Raw genomic sequence first — 19750 nt, forward strand, 5'->3', positions numbered from 1 at the left:
TAGTTCGCTAGAAAATCATTCATCCGCACTAGATTGGTTCGCTCTAGAGTTTCGTTGAGTGCTGTTGTTGATATTTCTAGGACAAACAATGGCTGCCTGAGAGATAGAGAGAGAGGCGTGGGTCGCCGTGACCCACGCGGGTCTGGCTGCCAGACCCCTTGGGTCACCAGAGACCCACGGCATGGATCAAATTGGAGGAAATTTTTTCTCCAATTTTCTGTTTTGGGTACGTTCTCCTTCCCCCTATTCCTCCTTTGTTTCTTGTGCTTTGTTCCTAGATTTGTGCCTCCTGTGTTTTGGGTTGGGCTTTACCCTGGGTAGGAAGTACTGCGCGATGTAAGTTTCCTGTGGTTTGTTGTTTTGGCTTTTTAGTTTGAGTTCAGATACTTTGAAATTCACATTCAAAAGCAAAGGAAATGGAAGTCATTTATAAAGAGTTAGATGAAGTCAAAGCAGAGATGGTGAAACTAAACATAACTCCCAAGGCAGGAAACAATATCTGGACAACCACATAGTTGCGCCAACACTCTTTCCTCCAACAGGAGGGAGAACGACTTCACCTTTGCCACATCGCCATGAAATTCGAACAAGCACGAAAACACAAAGAGTGAAAACGAAGCTGCTGTGTGTGTAGGCACTAGGGTGAAAAAGACGTCGTCTCCTAAACCCTTTTTTAAATTGATTTTATTTTTTTAAAAGGGCATTCTAGTAACTTACCGTAACGAAACAACGTCGTTTTGCAATTTCCGTCCAAACTGACGGTTTTGACTAACGGAGTGGCCAAAATGCAAAAGTTTGGTAGTTTGGGGGGCTACTTTATGACTTTCGGAACATCATGGGGCTAAGTCGAAAACGACTGGTAGTTTGGGGGGCTTTTTTATATTTTTCCCTTTATTTTTTTTTAACTAGGGTTCCCAATATCTAACAAATGCATATGAATATTTGAGGAAAAAAGAAAATGTGAATGTGAAAAAAGAATGTAAACGGTTAAACAAAATCAAATAATGTAAATGTGAAAAAAAAAAAATTAAAATGCATGAAGTAAACATTAAACCCTACTAAAAAAGATACGAAAACAGCTGCTTAGATAGATGATAATTATTGATGGTCCCCATTTGGAATAGTTGTTATTTTGTTTAAGTTTAGGAAATTTTCATGATAAAAAAATAAATAAATTACCAATAAACTTAGCTAGTAATTAAGTTTGCATTTAAATTCCATAAAATATGTATATGTTTATTGATTACTTTTAAGTAGCGTATACTTGTCTCTAATGTCCGTAGACAACAATGGATAAGAGTTGGATGACAAAGCCTAGGGGTACAAAGGAATCCAGAGACGGTTGAAGATTGTTCGTGGACTTCACAGTTAGGAACTATACACTACCTGATGGTAAGATTTATTGCCCGTGTAAGGTGTGTCGCCTTAACCGGCGTTATCCACTAGGCGTTGTTCTCTCCCACTTGACAGGGGGGAAAGGCATACTTCTTACATATAAGGATTGGATGTTTCATGGTGAGAAGCCTTTACGGGGTCATGTTGAACCGTCTCCTTCGAATCGTCCGGCCACAGATGCAGTAGGTGGAAGCAGTGATCAGAGTGGAAATATGCATGCTATGTTGCGTGATGTGTTCGGCATGCACGATATCAGGGAAGACAACTGTGAGTCTCAGGTCGTTGTGCAGGGTGATGAAGAAATCGTAGTCGAAGAAGCAGATGAAGTTGACGTCCGAATGTACCACAAGTTGCTTAAAGAGGCAAAGACACTGTTATATGATAGGACCAAACATAGCAAGCTGAGCGCAACTATTCATATGTACAACTTGAAGTGTGTTGGTGGAATTAGTAACAAGATATTCTCATCTCTCCTTGAATTCATCAATCAATTGTTGCCTGCAGATGATGGAGCTTTTCCAGTTAATACTTATGAGGCAAAAAAATATCTAAGGGACATGAGACTCGGGTATGAGAAGATTCCGGCTAGTCGTAATGATTGCATGTTATTCTGGAAGGGCAACAAGGAGTTAGATTCATGTACAGTTTGTGAAAAATCTAAGTGGAAAGATGAAATTCATTTAGACGAGGACGGTCAACCCATATCGTCAAGTAAGAAACACCCGGTGAAAGTGTTGCGGTGGTTTCCACTCATACCAAGACTACAGAGGTTGTTTATGTCGCAATATACATTGCCCCATATGAAGTGGCATGCAGACAATCACACAAAGGAAGGCATATTGAGGCATCCGGCTGACAATGAAGCATGAAAGTCATTTGATAATTTATATCCGGAATTTGCAGCGGACAGCAGGAATGTAAGGCTTGGACTAACCTCAAATCAATTTAATTCTTTTGGGAATCTTAGTACATCCCACAACACTTGCCCTGTAATGCTTGTGCCATACAACTTGCCTCATTGGATGTACATGAAACAAACATCTTTCATATTATCCTTGATTATCCCAAGCCCGAGTTCACCTGGAATGGATATAGACCTTTACCTTCAGCCCTTAATTGAGGAATTGACAGAATTATGAAATGTAGGGGTACGCACATTTGATGTCTCCACTAAAACACACTTTATGTTGCAAGCGCAATTGATGTGGACAATTAATGACTTCCCGGCATACGCAGATCTGTCAAGATGGCTTACCAGGGGAGCAAATGCATGTTCTTGTTGTATGCATTCAACAAGGTCTAAATGGTTAAAACAAGGTCACAAATGGTGTTTTATGGGCCATAGGTAATACTTGCCTTTGGATCATCTGTGAAGGAAGAATAAAAGAACTTTTGACGGTAACCAGGAAATACAATGTGCACCCGATGTACTAAGTGGAAATGAAATCCTAAGATAGTTAGAAGGGATGCCATTTGGGGATGAGGATGCTGGTAAGTCAAAGCCAGAAAGTAGTAAGAAGCAAGGAGAGAAGCGAAAGATGAGTATTCCCAACAAACGACAACCAGGGACTAATCATGTAGTATGAAAGAAGAAGAGTATTTTCTTTAGGTTGCCGTACTGGAAGGATAATTTACTGCGGCACAACCTTGATGTGATGCACATAGAAAAAATGAGATGGACAACATTCTTGGCACAATATTCTACATAAAAGAAAAAACAAAGGACAACTACGATGCTTGCAAAGACTTGCAAGAGATGGGTTTGAGACATATACTTCATCCATTTACGGAGAATGGAAAACTCTATATGTCGCCAGTTTGTCACACGATGTTCAATAAAAATAAAACCAATTTTTTGAAAGCGGTTCGGGATGTGAGGGTGCCCGATGGTTATGCCTCAAATATTTTTAGATGTGTACGACTTAAAGAACGTACAATAACGGGTTTGAAGAGTCATGAAAATCACATATTGATGCAACATCTTCTACCTATTGCTTTACGTGGATCAATGCCAGGTAATGTGGTCAGACCTTTGGTTGAGATGAGTACATTCTTCCGGGACATATGTTCAACTACGTTGACACTAGATGATTTGGACTGACTCTAGAGTGAAGTTTGTGTCACTTTGTGCAAGATGGAATAGGTATCCCCCCAAAGTTTTTTCACTAACATGGTTCATACTGTCGTGCATCTTGTTCGTGAATGCCGACTGGGTGGACAAGTACAGTATAGGTGGATGCATCCGAGGGAGAGGTAAATTTTGATCATCAATTTTTTTTTTCGCACCACTAAAAGACAATGAATAATTGCAATTGATTGATTGATTTTCATATACAGGAGCCTAGGGAGGTTCAAATCTAATGTGCACAATAAAGCGGTGCCCAAGAGATGCATTGCGGAATGCTACATAGCAACTGAGTTGGTGACATTCTGCTTGATGTATTTGGATGACGCATCGACATTCCATAATAGGGCTCAAAGAAACCCTAATAGTTGTAAGGGGGCGGGAACACGAGTCATCCTCAACCGTATCACACTGGCATAGATTCATCGATATATATTGTTTAACTCTGACGAGTTCTTATAGCTACAGACGTGAGTCATGTTATTAGCACATGCCCTGCCATTCCTTGTACAACCTTAATTTGTAAGGCACTATAATGAATCTAATTTCTAATTGTAGAATGCACATGGAAACGCTTAGAGGGTGAACGGCGGACGATCAGTTGGAAAGCCAACATTTCAAACAAGTTGTTGATTAGTATCGTGACTACGTAAGACTAATGTCTTCTTATCCATTAAATGATGAGTATATCTGTTTCGCATTCAAATCTCCTCACCAATTTGACTTATCGTCCTCCATTGTACGTAATATACTTGTAGGTCAATGGACTGGACGATCGACGTAGAAAGAAAATGGGTGAGAAATTGGTAATGTATTGTAGAGAACCAAAAGAAACAATAGTCAAGTATAAAAGATATGTGGTTAACGGGAAGTTGTTTCGCACTCTTGCAGTTGATATCGAAAAATGAACTTAGAACAACGGTGTGTGTGTGCCGACTACTAATGGCAAAACGTATTACGGGAAGTTAACCCAAATAATTGAGGTTGAGTACTACGATAGGACTAAGTATGTTATGTTTAAGTGTGATTGGGAGGACAATACAAGGGACAGGGGGTACAAGGTTGACGAGTATGGCATAACGCTTGTCAATTTCAAAAACCTTATCCACACCGAAGAGAGGACTACGGATGAGCCGTTTGTGCTAACTTTACAAGTTGACCAAGTATTTTATGTCGAAGATGAAAAAAGCCCAGATTGGGCTTGCACTGTAAGGACTAAACCTAGAAACATGTACGATGTTGGTCAGGATCAAGGGTCTGACGATTCTAGTGTCAACTACCACGAGATTGAGCCCCTCCTCTTGAGTAGCAATCATGATCATGTTAACTCACCTGATGATATCGATTACGTCCGACCCGATTTAGTACCAATCGAAGCGTATGTCATTTAATGAAATTGGAGTACACCGTTATCTTTGATTTTTTTTTTTTAATTTAAAAAAAGATATATCTATATTAATTTGTAATTGTTTTTTATGTTAACCATGAAATTTATATGTATAATGAGTAAATGATATATAATTAATTGAGTAACTAGTATATGTTTAAAATTTTAAATGTGCGATTAGTTTATATATGCTTATACATATTTACTTATTTTAAATACTAATTTGGTCCGTAATGTATTTTGCAGAGAGATATGAGTTGCAGGGGGAAGAGAAAAGCATAGAGGCATCCCATCGTGCGATTGACATCAGGCACCCAAGCGTCGGGCTCATCCCTTTGGGCTAATAGGGAGCCAGAAGGGTATCGACCAGTACTTCCACGTCATGTAAAAGGGCAGACCCATGCGGGGCATGACTTCGGCTTTGTTGGTGACGTTCATGGAGATTCTCAGCATACTTCGCCCGAGCCGGGCACTTCCACACTTGTCACACTCGACTTCACGACGTTGAGCGATCTAGGGATCGTTTCACATGGCCATTTTGATCGGCCCTCGTACACCACCAGACCACAAGTGGATGATAGTGATGAGACACAGCCCCCTGATAACAATGTGGGTGATGAGGATGGTGCCACACAGGACATGCATCTTGATGATGCTGCTACACGCCCATTAGCGCTTGACGAGGTTCGGACGATAAGTAAGTATATAATACTAAAAATTGTAATATATTTTTTATTTTTTTATGTAGTTAGTTTTAATTTGTAACTAACTTGTTTGAATCATTAATGTATTAGGTATAAATGAAAATGACACCACCTGCTATCATGTTTTAAGTGTCAAGGTAGGGCACAAGTTGTGGGAGATCCTCGATGGGCAAAGGATCGTATGTGAGTATAACCCCGCGTGGCAGCCTGTGGGACAAAGCGCTTCGAAATTTAGATGGATGACCGGATTGTTCATCAGGAACATCAATTATGTACGGGTGGAAGAATGTACCAGAGCGTAGGAATGAGGATATATGGGATGCCTTGATGGTATGTTTGAATTAAATATTATGGTTACTAACTTTTTTGGTACCTGGGTTTTAAGGTTTTTCCTTTTTCCCCTTAGATTTTAAAACGTTACTAATCTAGTACCTCACCTATGGGAAAAGACAAAATCAATACCTCCATTATTTTCCGTCAGTCCCAACTAACGGAATTCCATGTGTCACTTCCACAATATGCCACGTGTCCTAAAATAAATAATAAAAAATAAAATAAAATAATTTTTTTTTTTTTTTTTTTTTTTAAAAAAAAAAGGCTCTCTCCTTCATCCTTTCTCCTTCTCCCTCTCCCTCATCGTCAACCCAACCCTCCTCCACCTCCTCACACTCTCTCTTTCTTCTTCCCTCTCCCTCTCACTGACGGGAGACGGCCGGCCACAAGATATCGCGAACACAATCGAAAAACCCATCACCCAACCGGCCAAACTCACCCCCATTGGATTGACATAGGATGGAAAACACCGGTGGGTCACCTCTTTCTCTCTCATCCACGCCAGTAATCCAGGCGGGTCTTAGCCGGTTGAAGTTAAGGCTTGATTTTGGGTTATTTTTGTTTGATTTTCTGGGTTGGGTTTTGTCGAATTTTTTTTTTTTTTTTTTTTTTTTGTGGTCGATTGTTCTATTTTGGTTGTGGTGGATTTGCCTTGTTTTGGGTTTCTAAGGGGTTGATTTGCTCTGTTTCTTAGTGTTTTGGGTGCTTTGTTGATTTTCTAGGTATTCTTGGCCGAATGGGTGCTTTGTTGAGGAGGGTTGGGTAGATGACGAGGGAGAGGGAGAAGGAGAAGGAGAAAGTATGTAGGAGAGAGCCTTTTTTCTTTTTCTTTTTTTTCAAAAAAAAAAAAAAATTAAATTTTTTATTATTTTATTTTATTTATTATTTTTTATTTTAAGACATGTGGCTTATTGTGGGAGTGACACGTGGAATTCCGTTAGTTGGGACTGACGGAAAATAATGAAGGTATTGGTTCTGTCTTTTACCATAGGTGAGGTACTAGATTTGTAACGTTTTAAAGCCTAGGCGAGAAAAAAGAAAAACCTTAAAACTCAGGTACCAATAGGTAGAAGATGGTGCCCTTTTTTGTATATGTTAAAGTTGTTATGGTGCTATTTTTTGTGTTTCACTTAGGATCTTGATCAAAAGGGTAGGTATTGGTTGTTGATTGTTTGTTTTATTATTTTCAGGTAATGCGGAGAGGTTGTACAATGAGAAAGCTATTGACCTGGAATGAGCATTGTCTGTCAGTTTGTAGTGGTAAACTTATAAATATTTTGTTCTTGTTTTATTGATTTTTAGCGTTACATGTAATTATGTCTATATTCGTGGTAACATATATAGTTTGATTGTTTGTGATTAACGTAGAAATTGCATGTTTGTGATTAACGTGGGAATTCATATCATGACTAGTAAGTATTTTTGATGGATGATTAATGAATACTTCATTTAGGGTTTAATGTGGTAATTCGTTGCATCAAGTATATTTTTGGTGGATGATTAACATGGTAGTTCGTTCTATCAAATATCGTTTCATGAATATATAGTTCGTTAAATGTGAATTAGGTCAACTCCGAAATTCTGCAATAAAAAATATTGTTTTTGATGTTCTAACTATTGATGATGATGATGATGATGAGGTTTGTTATTATTTATATTATTGAACTTTAGTATTGTTTTTTATTCTAGTTTTGTTTTGTTATTATTTTCTTATACACTTTGTAAGAGATACATATTGTATTGATGATATTTGTTATTAATTCTAGTGGAAGCATTTTTTGTTTTATTATAGTAATTAATGTCATTTTGGTTAGTATATATGTTAAAGTTGTTACGGTGCCATTTTTTGTGTTTGACTTAGGATCTTAATAAGAAAGGTACGTATTGGGTGCTGATTGTTTGTTTTATCATCTCCAGGTAATGTGGAAAGGTCGTACACGATGAGAAAGCTATTGACCTGGAATGAGCTTTGTTTGTCAGTTTGTAGTTGGTAAACTTATAAATATTTTGTTCTTGTTTTGTTGATGTTTACCGTTACATGTAATTATGTTTAGATTCGGGGTAACAGGTATAGTTTGGTTGTTTGTGATTTTTGAAGAAATTGCATGTTTGTGATACTTGATGGAACTTACATGTTTGTGATTAATGTGGAGGTTCATTTCATGAATAGTAAGTATTTTTTATGAATGATTCATGAAAAATTCGTTTAGGGTTTAATGTGGTAGTTCGCTCCATCAAGTATATTTTTTATGGATGATTAACGTCGTTTCATGAATATATAGTTCGTTAAATGTGTATTAGGTCAACTCCGAAATTCTGCAATAAAAAATAAATTCAAAATTGGCGTTTTGAAAAATGAAACAAAAAAATTCTGGTGAGTAAATCCTACTAAAAATGAAACAAAAAAATGAAAAAAAAAAAAAAAACCCTAATGACTTAATCTATTGACGTGGTAAAAGTGCCACGTCAATAAATTTACTGACCTGGTACTTTTACCAGGTCAGCAAATTTATTGACGTGGTAAAGAATGCCACGTCAATAAATTTATTGACATGGCACTGTTTGGCACGTCAATAAATTTTACTGATATGGCAAACAGTAGCACCTCAGTAAATTTTGATGTGCTAAATAGTGACACATCTTTAAAAAAAAATTACTGACCACTATGTTTCTAACTTTCAACACACGTCATAAAGGCCACGTCAAAAAAGTTTTATGACGTGTCAGATTTGACACGTCATAAAACGCTAGTCAAGAAAAAATAGTTATTTTTTAGTGCAAATATGAAGAAGCCGAAGGTCGTGCAAAGGAAAGTTAGTGTGTTCTCCAACGACTGCTTGGAGCCTTGGTGTTGCTGTTCCACGAAAAGGAGTAGAAACACGCCCTACTGGAATTCCAAACTTGTACGTTGAAGTTAAATATATATGGGGTCCATTTGATTAAGGATTTTGGCAAGGCAAAGACAATTTCTATTTTTTCATTTTTTCAACATTCTCTTACTTTTTAAATCACACTAATCACTTTTTATTACTGTTCAAATAAAAAAAAGTTACTACAAAACAAATTTTTTTTATTTTTCCATATCAAACATTCTTATTTATTTATTTATTTTTTCCATATCAATCAATTTTGCTATAGTGCAAAACCAATGCCATAAAAAATGTTTGTCAAACACGCCCATATCATCTCGCTCCAGCACGAAATTAGCTGAAAGTGGAAGAGATTAGTAGGAGATTCTAGCGCATTCTCATGTGCTAAAGAGTGGGAGGTTCTGGCACATGATTCTGCCGCATTATCATATGCGAAAACTTCTTCGCATGTCTTATGGGACTAGTACTCTATTTGCCAGGAATTCCTGGCGCAAGTTATATAATTATATGGTTATTTACTAACTACCACAACTAAATATCAATATATGTATTTTCTAATATTTCATCCATACTTTCTGTCATTTAATTAATTAAATGACGCCATCAATCAAAGAACCTTCCTTTCTGTACCAATAGTTAACAAATCAAGTTTGATCAGTTTGTTGAACAATTTGTATTGAATCTCCTGTGGGTACGTAGTCTTTATTAATGAAGAATAACAATTACAAGCAGCAAGTCAAGAAACCCAAGAAACTCCCCAAAAAAAAAAAAAATGGTTCATCCTTAGTTCTTTACCACAGTTCCCATAAATCTCAATTTCTTCACATGCCTATATATATGTCAACCCTACCTTCAACCAAAATTAACAAATCAACTTGAAAACGATGACTAAATCTCTTTGTTGCCTTTGAAACTACTCCCTCTTGGCTCTAGATCTACAGTAACGTAGCTCCAAAGAAACCTGCCTTTCAAAACGAAGCCGGCGGCGAAAATTTGCAATGAAAATCTCCGCCCTCTTATCAATATCATCATCCGAAGCAAAACTGGTGGCTCGTTGAATACTCCGAGTCGCCGAACGATCTCCTCCGTCGGATTTATCATCCTCGATGCATCCATGCAATCCCGGACGGTCATCAAAGCTTAAGCGGCGCCTGTAAGAAGAAAAGCTACCAATATCCGAACCACCCAAGCACCATCTCCTTACGTTAAAACTAAGCAAAAGTTTAAATTTCTTCGCAGTCTTCCTCAGGCGGCCGCCTACCTCTCGCCACCTCTCTCCACCCATATCTTGGTTTCTCCGGCAGCTGGTTTTGTTGAACGGAATGGCGTGGATGTTAAGGTTGTTTTATAGACAGAGAGAGTGAATTGTTGGGCAAGCTAGTGACAGAAGCCAGAGAGCGTGTTTTTGAAATGATTAGTGTAATTACCTTTTGTGGTTTCATGGAATTAAGCTGGCTTCTGTCACACGATTGTCATGCATCATGGTGCTGCGTCATATATAGTCGGATTCTCATTAGCTAAAATAAATAAATAAATAAAGGCTATACATTATACCAATAAAGAAATTATAAATGATTTATGTAAATATTTTTCTAATATTATTTTACAAATTTAATAGGTTAACCATTAAATTTGTGTACTCATGTGGACCCCACACAAATTCAATGATAGATTCACAAATTCAATAGATCAACCATTAGATTTGTGGACTCATCATGTAGATTCTACACAAATTCAATAGATTCATCCATACGCTAAGCTGGTTAAAAATAGAATAACTCTATCATTTCTCATACTAATATCTCACTTTTATTCTACTATATATATATGCTGACGTGGCAAAGTGTGGTAGCTATTGTTAAAAAAGAAAAAAAAGAGTAATATTACATGTTATACTTACATCACAATCTCATTCTACTGGACTGATGTGATAATACTCATTCGCCCTTGTTTAAAAAAAAAAAAAATCCCAAACGCAAGTAAATTAATGGTAAAACTTGGTCCAGAATGACACGCGGGTCTGGCCATGAACCACATGGCCAAGACCCACCATGGGTCAGCAGACCCACGGTTGGGTCGAGCCACGACCTAGCTGTGGGTCAGTAGGCCGCGACCCACGCAGGTTTGGTCGTGACACAGCATGGGTCTGCTGATCCATGTGGGTCATGGCTTGCTAACCGACGGCTGGGTCACGATTAGACCCAACCATAGGGTCACCTTGGACTTTTTTTTATTTTTATAATTTGGAATTTAAGGTAAATTTAAAATTTTATAAAAAAGTTAGGGGTATAAACATCATTATATCACTTTTAACGTTTAAAATCTAACGTACGGATGAGGTAAATTGATTGAAATTGAAAGTTCGGGAATATAAATTGAGATTTTTTGAATCTTGGAGAGTCTTCTCAAAACGCGTGGTACTTCAATGGTTTAAAATGAAATTTTCCCAAAAAAATTTTATTCAACATGTTTTTTTCTTTAAAAAGAAACAAAGAATCAGAGGCGAGCTTGATCTTTTGAGAATCAATGTCTTTTTTAGAATCAGAGGCAATGCTAGACAACGTTTTCATGCCCATGAAACTGTTTCTTCAAATTTCATATATATATATATCATGTATTCCATGATTATTTCTATTTAGATTATTACATATATGTTTATTTATATTCTATGATTGATTATTTGTGATTCATCAACTCAGATTGTCTCTCATGGGGGTTGTAAATTAACTTTAAAAAGAAAGAACTTGACACTAGTTCTAATAACGAAACTTCAAATTTCAAAGAGCATCCTCTTAAATATATATGAGTTGAAGGTAAAGAACAACATTCTAAAACTCTAGTTATATAACCCCAAGGGTTAAAGTTGAAGTATATTTATTTTATATTTTAAATTGTATTTATCATATTTTTCAATTTGGCCCTTACAATAGTGAATTTCTGATTCCAGTAGTAGAGGCATGTATGGCCCCCCGGCAGAGATAGAAACCATAGTGTGAAAGAGAGTAGACCAATGACGGTGGAAAGGAGGCACGTGAACTTGAATATATCTTACCTCCAAAACTCTAAGCAGAAAACAGTATAAGGTAAAAGTTATAAAGAATACACCATTTAATTATTGAATCATTACTTTAACGGATAAGAAGGGAGAATGAGAGAAAAATGCCAAGTTTTGGCAAGGCAAAGACAACCCCACTTTTTTTATTTTTTCAACATTCTTTTACTTTTTACATCACGTCAATCATTTTTTATTACTATTCAAATAAAAAAAAAAACTTTAAAACAAATTTTTTTTTTTCATTTTTTCATACAAAATATTTTTACTTTTTTATTTTTTTTTAAAAAAACATCCATACTTTTTTTCTTTTTTTTTCACATCAATTAATTTTTGCCACGGTGCAAAACCAATGTCATAAAAAACGTTTGTCAAACACACCCAAAGGCACCTTGCTCTCCACGAAAGGGAAAGACCGAAAAGTTTGTGAAACTGCCTCGTAATGGATGGAAAATATATGCATCCAAGGTGTGTAGAAGAAAGCTGTAATCAGATGACGCAAACAAACTAAAGCTTACGCAGCTTCATTTACGTCATTAAATATTGCATCATAATTAGACTTTTGTAGCGTCACATTTCCGTACTGCCTCAATTGAGTATATATATAAAAGTAGACTTTTAAACAATTATGCACACTATGCATTCTTCCAGTATCCATAAAAAAAATAATAAAAAATAAAAAAAATAAAAATAAAAATTCTTGGACAAAAAAGCTTTCACCGCCATAAGGCGAAAGGAGGTCTGATGGGGCGAATGAGGTGAGTCGGGACAAGGATATCCTCAATTTCAAATGAAATGTATTCTATTTGTTCGTAGTCAGAATTTAAAGTTGGTATATTTAACAGTGTACATGATTATACATCATTTTAACATTTTTAAAAGGCGTGTCAACATTGATTTCATGTACATCGTTAAATGTACAAACTTTAAATCATGATCGTTTTTCAAAATTGAGAGGTCTATGAGTCGGATTTACGCACATACTAAAACAGACCCCAAACACGTGCATGAAACGAAGTATATACCCAATGAAAATTGAAAATAAAGAAGAAGCTCCCTTCGTAGAAGTTTCTGAATGGTGTGGGTCGAAAGTCACAATGTAAAAGCAAAAGGTCCTTTAGCTCTCTTCTGTTTGTTTTTGGATTCTGCTTGTATTTGTATGGCTTTATTAGCAATAGCAACCAAATAATAATAATAATAATAATTTATGTGAATGGATAAAATAATTAATTAGCTAATTCAAGATTTATTTGAACAAATTAAAATATTTTATATGAATTCTCTGTTCAAATTACTAATTAATAATTTATATAAGAAATTGATGGACATAGAGATTCCGTGTGGGGACTTTTAGTAGAACCTTTAGATCAAAGCTAGAATGGAGTGATTGCTTTAATAAGTGGTTGACCTAAGTGGTCATTGCCTTGGCCATCAAGACTGAAAAAGAGATTCCTTGTCGGCAATTTTAGAATCAAAGCTAGAAAATTATAAATTGGAATTAAAAACATAAACTGCTATGAATTTATACAGAGTTTGAAATGCGGATGGAAGTTATTTGATGATAAGACCATTGAATCTCTAAGACTCACAGATTTAGCAGTGATTTTTTTTAAAAAAATATTAATAAGAAATGTTTTGGAAAATAATGAGAGACATATGCAGAGTTTATCATGGACAGAGGCCAATGGCCAATAAATTATAATAAATTATGTTGCAAGGTGGCCCATATGATTATTTTTTTTTTTTTTTTTTTTTTTATGAGTTGTGGGGTGACCATGGCCTATATGGGCCACCTTCCTTCCTCAATTCCTGAGAAAAATACCAAATAGATCTCAAATATCTAAGATAATGCGAATTCGCTCCCAAGTGCGTGTTGAGAGCGCGTTTATTTGATTCATGGTTGTGCAAGTAAAAAAATTAAATTAATTTTTTTTAGAAACATATTAATGCTCCTTTACTAGACATTACTGCAATTATTAAGGCTTAAAAACGTAAATTTTTTCACATTTTCAAATTGTCATTTAAAAAAAATGCACTTCTAAATGAGATCATTTTCGCAATTTGTTTAGAAACGCACTTTTAATCTGCAAAATCACAATGCTAAATGAACTCTTAATTTTAAGCGCTTGTGAATAAGAACTCAATACAAAATTTAAATAAAAACAAAAATTAGAATTTATTGCTATAAATATGTCTTTGTAGGGAAAAGGATGTAAAAAACACAAAACTCAAAAAAAATAGTCCATCCTTAATTCCTTTACACAGCTTATTAACCAAAATTAATAAAAAATAAAAAAATAAAAAAATAAAAACCCAACTTCAAAACGACCCAATTCTCTTCTTCGTCTTCTTTGAATTAATCTCTTTCTAAACGAAGCTGATGATAAAAATTTGCAATAAAAATGTCTGCTTTCCTATCAATATCGTCATCTAAAGCATAACTGCTCGGTCGTTGAATCTCTGTCACTAAGCAATTTCCGTTGAATTTTTCATCTTCCATGTAACAATGCCAGCCCGGTGGGGCATCAAACCTCAGCCGGCGCCGCCTACTCGAACCCACGCGCCGCCGCCTCAGAAGTTTTAATTTCTTCACAGTCTCCTTCAGGCGATCGCCTAGAACTAGCCAATTCTCTCTGCCCATTTGTAGTTGAAGTGAAACGACTTAGTTTAATTTGGTGCAAAATATTGTGGATTTCGTAGCGGTTTTTATAGATGATAGAGCTGTAACAGTACTGTAAGGTGAAGAACATCTTTCAAATGATTAGATAACGAAGGGTGGAGCTACTTACGTTGGAGTTTCATGGAAGAAGAGGTCGGTGTGTTTTCTGGAGACCAAGGGTCCCAACGTACGGCAGCAAAACATGGCAACGATTGCTACGTTCTTGGCGGCATCACGAATTCATGAGTCATCATGGCCAATATGTTTTGTTGTTGAAGCTAGCTTGTTTATAATGCTTGATTAATAATAATAAGCTCTTTAATTAGTAAGTTTATATGATTGATTTAATTTTAAAACTTTTACATAATTACATTCTCATTTTTACACTTTCTAACGTGGCTAGCTAAGAGAGTATGAGCATAAGAGTATCAAAGTGGAAGTGTGCATAGCATTTTTCTTTATAAAGTGAATGAGTTCAAATTTAGTGCTGGAATTATTTTTGTAGAACGTGTTGAGTGCGACTTGAATTTAGAGTGGACCCAACTACTTTTACCACTCTTACACGGTTTGGTGCTTTGTTTTAAAAGCTATACTTGGATTTCTCTTGTGCACCGGTTTTGGAGTCCTTTTCAAAGTTGGAGTGTGTGGACCACTTTAGCTTTTCTTGTCTTTTGTGGTATTGTATTTCTTCTACAATTCAAGTTGGAAAAGGAGAGAGCAGCCGACTTTCATGCTCTATAAAAGCATGATCCAGTTCTCTTGTTTGGGTGTGTCAAGCCAAATAGCTTTATAAGTGCAGTGCTTTCTTCTTGGTGATTTTTTCAGGAGCCAAAAATAAGTGATTAGAAGAAAAATGTGTTATAGAGTAAGAGAAGAAAATAGAGATCCGCCCCTATCTATTCCAGCAAAAGAAGAGTTTGTATATCTGTCTTTTGTATTTTATTTTGGAAATAATCTCTTTTGTGTAATAGTGAAATTTGAGTGTATTAGAGTTTTGGGATCTAAGTGATTTTCTCTCTACTATATTTTGTACTCCATCTTTTGATAGTGATTTTCTCTGGGTCGTCTCCCCCGGTGGATGTAGGCTAGTTAAGCTGAACCACTTAAATCTTTGTGTCGTGTGTGATTGCTTATCTTTGTTATTTCGCATTCTTCTTGGCCCCGTTTGCCAACAACGCGGAACGGCACTGTAGCTAGAATGGTACTGTTCCAACTACAGTACCACTCTGATATATGTAGCAAAAAGTGTACACAGTTTTCAATATTAAATTTTTTTTTGGGCATTATTTTTTTTTTTAAAGCAAAATATTTATAAAAAAAAAAAAAAAAAAAAAAAAAAAAAAAAAGGAGGAGAAAGATCGGGGTGGTTCCAGCCACCCCTTGGCCAAAATGGGGTGGCCGGACCACCCGATTTTTGGCCAAGGGGGTGGCTCCCAATCTGGGGGTGGCCGAACCACCCCCATGGCCAAGGGGGTGGTTCGGCCACCCCCTTGGCCAAAAAAAAAAAGGGGGATCGGGTGCATTTGGGGGTGGCTGGACCACCCCCAAGGGGCTGGGGTGGTTTCGGCCACCTCATACCGGCCGTATGGGGTGGCCGAAACCACCCCCAGCCCCTTGGGGGTGGTCCGGCCATCCCCAAATGCACCCGATCTCCCCCCCCCCCCCCCCCATCCCTCTTTTACTACTCCCTTGGCCATGAACCACCCCCAGATCGGCTAGGGGGTGGCTCCAGCCACCCCCTTGGCCAAAATGGGGTGGCCAGACCACCCCATTTTGGCCAAGGGGTGGCTGAAACCACCCCGATCTTTCTCCTCCTTTTTTTTTTTTTTTTAATATTTTGCTTTAAAAAAAAAAAATTAATGCCCAAACAAAATTTAATATTGAAAACTGTGTACACTTTTTACTGCATATATCAGAATGGTACTGTAGCTGGAACAATACCATTCCAGCTACAGTACCGTTTCGCGCTGTTGGCAAACGGGGCTCTTCATTTTCGCATCTCACAGGTCTTGGGTTATAGGATTAATTTCCTAATATGACAGTTTTATAGTCGGGGTTAAAGGAAATTTCTGTCAAAAAAAAAAAAAAAAAAATTGCTGAAAATTTTTAACAGAAAACATTGATAAACAATTTCTATTCTTTAAATATTGTCTAGTCCCACCAATCACTATAGTAGGAAATTTGTAATATTTTTTTTTTCTTCTAATTTTCTGAATATTTCTATATAGTTAATATGTCGGTTAAACATATTCTAAACATGGAAGAAAAAAAACCATTAGCTTATCAAATTATCTATTTAGCTATGAAAACGATTCAACGAAGACAAACTAAACCCTCTAATAATTTCTGAAATAGTTGTAAAAGCAAGACGTGTAAGCAGATCGACAAGAATAGTCGCTCTTCTGCTTATGCTAGCTTGCATTTCTTTCCTAGATTAATTGGTATAATCAAATTGATAAGAAATACTTTAAGATACTATTTTTTTTTTTTTTTAATTGATTAGGGAAAAAGGGTTATAGGGAAGGATCTTTCCCATTCCTGATCCGAATGGAAGAGAGAATGGGCAATCCTAAAACTAAAAGTGGGGTGAGCTCCCCAACAACAAACACTTTAAGATACTCCTTTATTAGTTCTAAAACATTGTTAATGAAAATTTGATTTCCCATCAGATTTCAGGACTCAGCGAAAGACCTGGTCTATGACTACTTCCAAAAATAAACATTAACAACAAACAAAATTTCAAGTAGACAGTAACCAAAAACCCACAAATATGAGAACAACACTCCAAGATTCCCAATAGCTTGAAACTTAAGAGTTTGCAACTAACTGCTGATCATGACAGCCAACATGTGAGCTTCCATCCCCATTTCTTGAAATAGAATATGGCGGTCTAAAACGTTACTGAATAGCCGCTTCTCCTGGACGTTTGGCTTCCAATTCCTCCTTGACCTATCACCAGCATTGCAAAAAAGTTTTGAATGACATTCTTCTCCTAAATTGACAAAAAGACAAAAGAACCTCGTAAAGCCAATTGAAGCAACCACAAACCTCAATTTAAGATGCAGAATAAAATAGCCAATATCATAATGCAATCCTTCTTAGAGCAACTCCAACAACGTTAGGTAAAATACCTAATAAAAAAGTACAATTCTCTATTTTACCTACTCATTTTTCAATATAAACTCGTACAAATTCTCTATTATATTCTATATTTTCTTTAAATATTATTAAATTTCTTTTTTTTATTATATCCCCTAGCAACCCCAGAAGTCCATCGTCTTCCCAACAGCTCAGTTTATACAAACCAAGGTCCAGACTCCATATCATGTCCTTATTCTCTCTCTATCTCCTAGGAATGCAATGACCAAACCAAGCAAAAATTTCATTGTTCAAATCAAAGTCCTAAAATTTATGTTAGGGAGAAAATTGGTAATTAGGTTTTGCAAAATCTTCAAGTCACCATGAAGGGTTTGTTGCGCCAGATTAAGGTTGGGATCACTTCAGGCCGCAAGAGGGACAGTTGTCAAGGCCTGTGGTTTGCCACGCGGACCAGACTACCCTCAGGGCCCGTTACACCGAATCTCTTGACGCATGTCCCTGTCAAACGTTGGAAGCCACCTAGCCCAGTCTGACTCACATTAGCGAGCCACCTCTTGAATGCTACAGACCGCAAAAGAAGCCATTAGCTATGTTTGCCCAGCGAAAGCCCCGCACTGTAGCTGGAACGGCACTGTTCCAGCTACAGTGCGGACTGACACGTGGCTGACTTTTTCATCTTTAAATTTATTTTTTTTTAATGCAAAATATTAAAAAAAAAAAAAAAAAAAAAAGCAGGAAAACGCTGGGGTGGTTCCAGCCACCCTCTGGCCGATCTGGGGGTGGTCGAACCACCCCCGTGGCCAAGGGGGTGGCCGAAACCACTCCATACGGCCGGTGTGGGGTGGCCGAAACCACCCCCAGCCCCTTGGGGGTGGTCCGGCCACCCCCAAATGCACCCGTTCCCTTTTTTTTTTTTTTTTTTTTTGGCCAAGGGGGTGGCCGGACCACCCCCTTGGCCACGGGGGTGGTTCGACCACCTCCAGATCGGCCAGGGGGTGGCTCCAGCCACCCCCTTGGCCAAAAATGGGGTGGTCCGACTACCCCATTTTGGCCAAGGGGTGGCTGGAACCACCCCAGCTTTTTCCTGCTTTTTTCTTTTTCTTTTCTTTTTTTTTTTTTTTTTAATATTTTGTTTTTTAAAAAAAAAAAAAATTTAAGATGAAAAAGTCAGCCACATGTCAGTCTGCACTGTAGCTGGAACAGTGCCGTTCTAGCTACAATGCGGGGCTCTTCCTTTGACAAACATAGCTATTAAGACGAGCCGTGCACTTCCCATCAATTCTCTGATTCAGACAGTAGTAATGATCACGTTGTACAGGATATCCAATCAGCACATCTCATCTTGACGGAAGGTATAGGCGCCATGTCCACACATGCAGGGGATGGCCCACCTACTGTAGGAACCGCACCAAACCTACTCCCAGCGACCCACGTGTCATGGCATAAGCAAAGCGCATTCGACGCTGATCCCAAGAAAATTGAATTGTGGGTAATGGAGGACCGCTAGGGGTTGTCTGATTGTATGACCTTGCAAGTCTTTGACCATGTAATACGTAAATGTATAAAAGAAAATTCCATTTTAATGAGAACATGAGGCATATTCAGATTATACCCAGCTTCTTCCTCTCTTCTCTGTGTTGGATGATGACTTGTTTTTCACAAGTCTTATGATGGGCCCCTTTTATTCTTTTGGTTGCAGCTTTGTGGTTTTTTATCCTTGAACCACATTTTACCTCTTTTAGTTTACATCTTAGTGAAGTATTTTGTTACTTTACTTCATGGTGAAGTACTTTGACCGACCTTCAATTACTTGGCCAATTTGGTCTTTAAAAGGAGAGCGAAAGGGGGCAGCAAGGCAAGTGATGAGAGGGCAGCAGCTTCATGGTGAAGAGAAAAATAAGAGAGGCAGTAACTTCATGTGTGAAGAGAGAGGCTAGCAAACTCTTAGAGAATTAAGAGATTAATTTCTCTTTTCTATTTAATTCTCTTTAGTGTGAAAGTGAGTAGTTTGGGTATATTGGGGCTCTTGGGTTTGACTGGTTTATTTGTATTACTTTTTGTAGTCCACATTTTTGTTAATGAATTTCTCCTGAATCGTCTACGCTAATAGATGTAGGCTTGTTAAG

The 19750-nt window shown here is 37.2% G+C and overlaps 1 protein-coding gene across 1 annotated transcript; it reads right to left on the bottom strand.

Annotated features, from left to right (window-relative positions):
• Positions 1-9727: 9727 nt before the first annotated feature.
• LOC132190809 (uncharacterized) lies at positions 9728-10099 on the bottom strand. The gene has a single exon (XM_059605848.2). The coding sequence runs from the start codon at positions 10097-10099 to the stop codon at positions 9728-9730; it is 372 nt and encodes a 123-aa protein (XP_059461831.2).
• Between the last annotated feature and the right edge of the window lie 9651 nt (positions 10100-19750).

The sequence above is a fragment of the Corylus avellana genome, chromosome 9 (genome assembly GCF_965113065.1).
Source record: "Corylus avellana chromosome 9, dhCorAvel1.hap1.2, whole genome shotgun sequence".
Taxonomy (NCBI): Eukaryota; Viridiplantae; Streptophyta; class Magnoliopsida; order Fagales; family Betulaceae; genus Corylus; species Corylus avellana.

What these genes read in the sequence shown, in the direction of transcription:
- LOC132190809 (XM_059605848.2), bottom strand. Translation starts at nt 10,099, where the DNA reads ATGGGTGGAGAGAGGTGGCGAGAGGTAGGCGGCCGCCTGAGGAAGACT.